The 8,558-nt window shown below is 37.4% G+C and overlaps 2 protein-coding genes across 2 annotated transcripts; both read right to left on the bottom strand.

The window, feature by feature from the left end:
- Positions 1 to 1,315: 1,315 nt before the first annotated feature.
- Positions 1,316 to 3,421, bottom strand: LOC148548519 (uric acid degradation bifunctional protein TTL-like). The gene is made up of 4 exons (XM_088495634.1): positions 3,263 to 3,421; positions 3,022 to 3,123; positions 1,599 to 1,692; positions 1,316 to 1,497 (listed from the first exon to the last, which is right to left on the bottom strand). The coding sequence occupies exons 1-4, from the start codon at positions 3,419 to 3,421 to the stop codon at positions 1,316 to 1,318; spliced, it is 537 nt and encodes a 178-aa protein (XP_088351760.1).
- A 452-nt stretch (positions 3,422 to 3,873) lies between these two features.
- LOC148548518 (uncharacterized) lies at positions 3,874 to 7,450 on the bottom strand. The gene is made up of 3 exons (XM_088495633.1): positions 4,827 to 7,450; positions 4,637 to 4,742; positions 3,874 to 4,548 (listed from the first exon to the last, which is right to left on the bottom strand). The coding sequence occupies exons 1-3, from the start codon at positions 7,340 to 7,342 to the stop codon at positions 3,874 to 3,876; spliced, it is 3,297 nt and encodes a 1,098-aa protein (XP_088351759.1). The 5' UTR covers positions 7,343 to 7,450.
- Between the last annotated feature and the right edge of the window lie 1,108 nt (positions 7,451 to 8,558).

The following is an 8,558-nucleotide window of genomic DNA, read 5'->3' as shown; positions in this document are numbered from 1 at the left end:
GTGTAACAAAAATGATTTTAATAATATGTACGTTAACAGTACTACAAAAAAAAAAGGCACTAATTTTTATTGTAGTCTTTGAATTTACTTATTATAGTACTTGAATTTTAATTATGCTTCTATAACAATATATAACAATATCTCAAATATCACCAATTTTTTTTTTCTATATTACCCAAATTTTTATAATAATCTAAAAGTACATACTCAGCCACGTACTCAAAGAAATTTAACAAAATTGCTCACTCTCAATCGTAAAATTATAAAATTGGCTCTATTTGCAAAATAGTTTAAAAACAGCAATTTTTTTTTCAGGTTTATTATTATAACGTATATTAATTCTATTTATCAAAACTATGAATAATAATTTCATTTTTTATTCTTAAGATGAACTTAAAAAGATGAGACCTATCTTATAAATTAAATTACTTCAAAAATTTATTTAATACAGAACAAGTGAAGTTTATTTCTTGACTATAGAGAGATAAAAATAATTTCCTAACGAATATAGGTCAAAATAAATATAAATTTATTTAATTTTTTAAAATTTATATTAAGTATTAAATTGGTGATATAATCAACGCACTGCTTCAACAACATAACAATGACTTCATAGCCATTTGATTGCTAGGAAAAAATATTATGAAAAATAATATTAAACAACTACAAGTAAATAAAATAAGTAACAAAAAATGAAGATAAAAATTAATTTTTTATTGCTTGCCATGGATATATACATAATAAAATAAATCATGCTTCTGGTACCTAATCTGCTAAAATGGGACAGTATCTTTTTTTAGAACTATTTGTTTTTTTAGATTTTTTCTTTATTTTTGTGATTTGTTTTAATTTTATTAAACGAAAAAAAATACCATTTTCGTTTTGCTTTAATTCCTAAGATTTATCAAACACGAAAATATATGACCTTGTGTGCATTGAAGTGGACTCCTTCGTTAACTAATCATTTAATTTTTGTTGAGACTTTTATTACTGTTGCTGGGTAGTCATCAACATGCATTCAGCTACACTGTCATATAAAAAATAAACGAAGGAATGATCTTGGCTGTCAATTGAATGTTGTCTCAAAATAATTTCAAGTCACCAAAAACTAAATGGGATATATATTTATACGTAATTTTAAACTAGAACATGTTCCTTGCTACCTCACCAGGCTCACACCAACTAAAAACACAAATTTGTTAAGTCAGAGTATACCAATTACACGCCAATGTTGTCAATAACCAGGTCAACTCATATACTGAAAAAACTTAGCTGTATCTAACAAGAACAAACTAACAAGTCTATACAACATCTCTCAAACGAAGCAATTCTCTTCTGGTATTTTATTGAGGTCAAAAGTAATTTTCGGAGCTTTGTTAACAGTAGATACAACCTCCTCGGAACTATCGTTGTTCACAACGTCGTCCTCCTCCATCGAGTCTTGAACTACCTCCCCTGATTCTTCTGGAGTCTCTCGAACATTCTCTTGAATTAAACCTGAAAGTTAGATCAGAGCCAAGTAATATAATTTTGTTACCAATAGTAAATAAGAAAAAAACCATGGCTACGCAACAATGATATAATATTATCTAGCTTACGGTCCCAAAGTCGTGCAAGCTTTCTCTCTATAAGGATGAATTCCTCCCGAGACGTAATACCAATTTCAACAGAAAGAGGATTCTCGTAGCGTGCCTGCGCAATGTCCAACAGTACAAGCACAAATGTTATTAAGTTGAAAAGGGCTAACAACTGTTCTAAGTATTGGTTGCTGGAATCACCTTTTCCAGCTGAATCTGCTGCTTTTTTATTCAAATCACTACTCATCTTAATTAATCAATTGCTACCAATAATTTCACAATGCATGCATAACAAATTTGGAATCTAAGTGGAGTGAAACTAGTCGACAATTCTGGTGTGACACATCTGTCATAAACCAAATTGTGATTTAAGTGGAATGAAACTCACGTGACTCTCCTACCTTCACAAAGTTGGGCTATGGAGTTCATCTATTCACTTGATCGGTAGACCTAATCCGATACTACATAAGACCAACAAATATCACAAACTGCTGCACTTTAAGTCAAGAGTTAAAGTAACAACAGAAAAGAAATCAGATTAAACGGTAACAGAGAGATGCCTGAATTCAGGGTGACTGGGGGCACCGGTTTCATTGCAGCTTACCTTATCAAAGCCTTACTAGAAAATGGTCACACTGTGAGGACCCCCGTGTGAAACCCAGATCACAATTTTAATTCTAATGATTCACATGCTTTTTTATTTTTATTTTATTCTATAGTTTGATTTCTAATTTGGCTATATGGCATTATCTGCTACATGTTACTTAATATTTGATCAGATGATGTTGAGAAGGTTGGCTTGCTAAGGGAATTGACTGGAGCTAATAAGAGATTAAAGATTTTTTAAGAGGATTTATTGGCGGAATGGAACTTTGATGAGGCAGTGGCAGGGGTTGATGGTGTCTTTCATACAGCATCTCCAGTGCTAGTTCCTTATGATAACATGGTTCAGGTGTCCTTCAATTCCTTCAATAGAATATGTACCTAAGCTTAATTAACTTTTTGTTCTTTATGGCTAAAACTAAAAAACCAATAATATATCATCTAAACGTAAAGGAACATTAAAAGAGGTACCGGTGCATTTTTAAAAAAATTAAAAACAAAAAATACTTTTTTATATATATAAATTTACATTTCTAAAACTCGAAGGAAAGGCAAAATATTACATTTCGCAAACTAGGACACTGGTCGTAACATGATATATTTTTGTATCATAATTTTTTCCATAATAAAAAGATGCATGATGGGTTCTGATGCATCTGTAAGTTATATACCAAAAGCAATTAACATAGCTATATATCACTAATTAGGACCAGCTGGCTAGCTACCATAAACCAGTCAATATTAAACTGTTTTCAAAGGTATGATGTTGGGCTTTTTGACTTCAACAATAAGTTTAAACGCTAATATAATTGAGGCATGTGTAGAAATTAGTTTATCTTACCTTCACCTCATCCAGTATTTGGTGCGACAGCTTCTTGTTTGTACTAGTTATGAACACAAAGCCAAATTTCCTGCGGTACTTTCTTCCGAATTGCTCCAGCTCCTGCAGTTTTAAGAAACTCAAATGGTTTATCAAGCTTATAAAGTGTCCTTTGTTTACAGGATAATAACATTTTAAAAATTAGTGTTGCCGTTTGAAAAGGTAAGAGGACTAAGGAATTGTGCGACTTATCAGAGCGTACCAACATAATGGGCCCAGGCGCAAACTTAGCAGCCTCATCTATGTGCAGGTGTGCAGAGAACACATCCAGCCATGATTGAATAGGTGACCTGTTGAACCATAAGTCCCTTGCATATGATGTTGCGTGCTCCAGCGAGGAGAATGGAGATGCCTGAACCATTGCCTTGGAAAACCAGATGCTAGTGCCGCAAAGAAAGAAGTCTCTCTCTTCCAATTTCCCTGATAAGCCCCATCATGAAACAAGTGAGCATAATAACCATCCAGATTCTTGCCAATCAACAGTTAACTCCGGCAGCTATATACTGAAAAAATACCACACTAAATATCTGAAATCCTTAGTAACTTCTATCCAAATTAGTCGGGCAATCAAAAAATCGCACTGTTATTAACACACCAGCAATTTTGACATTCCCTCCATGTGCAGCAGCAAATTCTAGTAGACTAGTGTACAAGTGCACCATATTCAGAAAATTGCCAAACTATGTACCAGTAATAGTGTATAAATATAAAATAAACTTTTAATATTGGAATAGCAAACCAGAATAAAGCTGCTAATAATAATAATAATAATAATAATAATAATAATAATAATAATAATAATAAGCAAATGTTCTAAGACTCAATAGCCTCTTCGTGAGTATCAAAGGCATCATTGGTGGGTTCTTCTAAATCGCCCTCCCTTATTAGTGACAATCCTTCCACCTCACACTCAGCGCACTCATTTAAACTCGGTTGGGGGAAAAGTTCCACCTCACAGTGTTCATATATATCACCCATGTCAAATAAATCTCTTGGCTTTACAAGAACTACTACGCTCCATTCCTTATCAACCTCATCTTCCACATAGTATACAAGGCGAGCCTCTGACGCAAGAATGTACGGTTCATCATCCTCTCTTTCACCAACATGTATCGGATTAGAGAAATTGACAAGTGTGTGGCCCAAAACATCTTGTTTTATGCCTCTACCAGATGTGGTGTTTGCCCAAATACATCTAAACAATACGATTGTGAATTGACCACTGTAATTCAGCTCAATAATGTCCACTAGTTTCCCATAATACGAGACACCACCAACCGCAACATTACTGTCACGCTTGCTTGCATAACTTCTAGTGTCGGATGTGACGTGAACCCCGCTATTCTGAGTTTTCAGCCCTTCTTCTCTTGACAGGGTTCTAAACCTAAATCCATTTACATTATAAGCTGTAAAGCGGCTAGCTTGAACATTGGGGCCACATGCAAGCCATTGCAGTTCACTCGAATGCCTGATGCTTCCCAAGGGAACCTGGTAGGTAACAATGACGCATTTCATTAGGTAGGGATTGAACAAATAGGATACCGTATATGACACCGTCTATAATTACAGGCTTCACCTCACGCTTGAACCACTCGGAAAATTCTCTGTGCACAACGCTGTCTATGTGAGACTGGGACCTTGTCCTGCTTCGCAACTGCCTCTTTTTGATGGCCCTAAAATCACTAGAGAGATAACAAGAGTTTTATGTCAGAAACTCCATCTAGAGCATGGCATGTTCGTATTCAAATAATGTCAACTTTACTTACTCTATGTACTTTTCCACAGCCGGAGAATTGACCAAGACGTGACGATGAGCTTGAAATTTCTCAGTTGGTGTGAGATTATAAAACGAAGCAGCTCCAACAGCCTTTCCTACCCCCGGGAACATGGCTGCACTTTCACACTGGTCAGGTTCACACGGTCGATCGTCAACACGCATTGGTCGATTGATCCTACTCTCGACATTATCGAGGTATCTTGAGCAGAACACGAGAATCTCCTCTGATAAGTATCCCTCTGCGATAGAGCCCTCCGGTTGTGACCTATTACGCACGAACTGCTTGAGACGACATAAGTACCTTTCGATTGGGTACATCCACCGATATTGAACTGGGCCACCGAGTCGCACTTCCTCGACCAGATGTACCGTCAAGTGCACCATGACGGTGAAGAAAGATGGGGGGAAAATCATCTCCATGCGGCAAAGAGTATGGACCACATGATCCTGAAGCAGAGGAAGTTGTTGAGGGTCAATGGATTTACTGCATATTCTGCGGAAAAAGGACGAGAAATCCGCCAAGACAGATGACACTGGGGCAGGCAAAGCATTCCTTAACGCAATTGGCAGGAGATGCTCCATCAGAATGTGACAGTCGTGACTTTTCAAGCCCGACATCTTGCGCTGTCGTAGGTCAACACAGCGGGAAATGTTGCTAGAGTAGCCATCTGGAAAGACCACATTCTTGATAGTACGTAAAAAGACATCCTTCTGTGGATTGGTCATAGTAAAGATGGCGGGTGGGTACTTTCCATCTTCCCGTGGCCACAGATCATGCTTGATTCCCATCAATTGGAGGTCTTTTCTTGCCTTAAGGTGGTCTTTAGATTTACCTTTCTCGTTCATTATGGTAAAAACTATGTTGTCGCACACATTCTTCTCTATGTGCATCACATCAAGATTATGACGCAATCCATTGTTTTCCCAGTATGGTAGCTCAAAGAATATACTCCTCTTCTTCCAAGGGGATTCGTCATGTACGGCGGTTTGCTGTCCGCGTATCCTTTTCCCAGTAACCGATTGCACCTTGCCAAGGTGGACATGCACGTCCTGTAGTTGTCTTGCAATGTCTCCACCTGAGAGTTTGACAGGTGGACCTCTAGACTCTATCCTTCCATCAAATCTATCCCGGTCCTTTCTATATCTGTGGGAAGGATTCAGAAAGCGACGATGGCCCATGTAACACCATTTCTGACTGTGTGAGAGACGGTTAGTCTCAGCATCCAAATTGCATGCAGGACAAGCTTTCCCACCGTACGTGTTCCACCCGGACAAGTTGCCTAAACCAGGAAAATCACTGATTGTCCACATTAATGCAGCATACATCCTGAAAGTCTTTTTCGTGTAAGCATCGTACGTTTCAACACCAACCCACAACAGCTTCAACTCTTCGATCAAGGGCTGTAAGTAGACATCTATATCATTTCCAGGCATTTTAGGCCCAGGAATAATCATGGAGAGGACAAATGAGGTGGGTTTCATGCAAATCCAAGGGGGCAGGTTGTACGGAATAAGAACCACTGGCCAAATTGAGTACTTCGAGCTCATGTTTCCATAAGGGTTAAAGCCATCGCTAGCCAAGGCTAGGCGAACACTGCGTGGATCGCTGGAGAAGTCATAATAAGTCCTGTCAAATGCCTTCCATGCGTCGCCGTCCCGTGGATGCCGGTAAATACCGTCAGAGCTATGCCCACTCTTATGCCACAACATGTCTGCGGCTGTCTTACTAGACATGTAGAGCCGCTGCAATCGTGGGATAAGGGGGAAGTAGCGAAGAGTCTTCGCCGCTTGCAGTTTTCCGTTCTTCTTAACGACCCTGTTGATCCTTACTCTGGAGTTCTTATTAGTCTTTTGCTTCCATCTTGATGCCCCACATCGCTTGCATTTAGACAACTCTTCATCGCTGCCCTGGTATAACATGCAGTCATTTGGACATGCATCTATCTTTTTGTATGCGATACCGAGCTTCCTTATGATCCTCTTGGCATCGTGCATAGTGCTTGGAATCCTTGCATTCTCAAAGGCATCCGCCAGCAACTCCAGTATCATTCCGAAGGCCTTGTCACTCACTCCGCACATGGATTTTATATGATAGAGCCTCACCAAAAAAGATAGCTTAGAGAACCTTGTACATCCCGGGTATAGCTCCTGCGCTCCATCTTCGAGCAGTTCATGCAAGTTACGGACCTCTCTACTACTTTCATTTGATAAGTATGGCAACTCCTCCCAATCCCCGCCAGCGGGTTCATTCACTGAATCGTCTTCGTCGCCATGCAGTCCCGGGAAGTTGAACGCCTCCTGAACCATGTCAAGCATTGGATCTTTGAGGTTTCTATCGGGTTCTACTACCTGTTCTTCCATAGAGCTCTCTGCCACGCGTCTCTCCCCGTGATGTACCCAAAATGTATAAGTAGATGGGAAAGGTTTTATTATCAAATGATCATACACATCCTCCCTAGTTTGGAGAAGGCGAAAACCGCATTTCAAACATGGACAATGTATCATCCCATCGGATGATGCATTGGCAAATGCGAAATCTAAGAATCTGTTTAAACCGTCCCTATACTCTGTACCAATTCGTGGCTTAGAAATCCAACTCTTATCGATGTCTACTTCAATGATATAATAGAACACCGAAAATTCAAATAATAAAGTCAGAGTATGAAATAGATGCTGACAATAACGCTTAAAATAAAAAACACAAAACACAGATACTATCCATCAAAACAATACGCATCACACAAGATAATTTATTGAAAGTTGCTTACTCATTGGAAAATTCTGCACTTTAGAAAAAATTTACTGGAAAAAAGAAATGCTGGTCCCAAAGCCAAAATATTGAAATGGAAAATAAAACCTTACAAAAAAAAAAAAGGAAAGAGAGGCGTTATAGTTAGAGTTAAAATCATACTTAAGACAAAAGCATCGAAGAACTAAACAATCAATTATAAAATATAAGAAAATTTAATAATTTTCTTGTTAAAGAAATAAAAAATGACTAATAGATAAAGGGATTAAGTTAACTAGTTTTAACATGCACATCAAACTTGTAAATATATATAAGTTTGGTAACTTACTAGATGTGTCCTTTTTCAATTAATTAAGATTAAGTAATTTGCAACAATAATATGAAAAACTAACTATTATATACATACAGCCACAATATTATTGTTATTGTATATATACATGACAGTGCGATTCACCTATATTACTATCTGGATGACTAAATAGATGTGCTGCTTACAATTTGCTAAGGTGAATATGAACGAACAATCTGAAAACTAGTACCGGCTATGGAATAATTTACTGCATTATCCAATAATTTACTGCATTATCTATGTGGCATCCGTAACAGTCATATCTATACTTCTATAACGAACAATAAATTCTTATTTCCTAGTACTTGATAAAAGGATTCAGGGACTCACACAAGAATCATGCACTTCTGTCTAAAACGACACACCGAGCTTTCTTCCCATCCAATTACAATGAGTAAAATTACATTAAAGTTGTGAGAAATAACAATAATTTGAGTGCCGAAATTTTACCAAAAGATAAGAAAAATGTGAGAAAATATATAGGGAATTTGAAATCATGCTAATTGAAGTTCAAATTAGCTTCATGATTTCATCATATCACTGCTATATTTTACTGATCCAAGTTGGCAGATCAACTTAAGCCAATTAACAAATAGATCAGAAGTGGTCTGCCATTAATTTAT

The sequence above is a fragment of the Arachis ipaensis genome, chromosome B8 (genome assembly GCF_059453495.1).
Source record: "Arachis ipaensis isolate K30076 ecotype BB chromosome B8, ASM5945349v1, whole genome shotgun sequence".
NCBI lineage: Eukaryota > Viridiplantae > Streptophyta > Magnoliopsida > Fabales > Fabaceae > Arachis > Arachis ipaensis.
Note: the sequence above shows the minus strand (reverse complement) of the source record. Positions and strands in the feature narration are given on the sequence as shown.

Bases quoted from the DNA above. Each gene is read 5' to 3' on its own strand.
- LOC148548519 (XM_088495634.1), bottom strand. From the start codon at position 3,421: ATGGTTCAGGCATCTCCATTCTCCTCGCTGGAGCACGCAACATCATAT. The intron at 3,124-3,262 runs GTACGCTCTGAT...TTAAAACTGCAG, and splicing joins CGCCTGGGCCCATTATGTTG to GAGCTGGAGCAATTCGGAAG. The intron at 1,498-1,598 runs GTAAGCTAGATA...TCTAACTTTCAG, and splicing joins GCTTGCACGACTTTGGGACC to GTTTAATTCAAGAGAATGTT.
- LOC148548518 (XM_088495633.1), bottom strand. From the start codon at position 7,342: ATGATACATTGTCCATGTTTGAAATGCGGTTTTCGCCTTCTCCAAACT. The intron at 4,743-4,826 runs GTAAGTAAAGTT...TTATCTCTCTAG, and splicing joins GCTGTGGAAAAGTACATAGA to TGATTTTAGGGCCATCAAAA. The intron at 4,549-4,636 runs GTGAAGCCTGTA...GTTACCTACCAG, and splicing joins CCGAGTGGTTCAAGCGTGAG to GTTCCCTTGGGAAGCATCAG.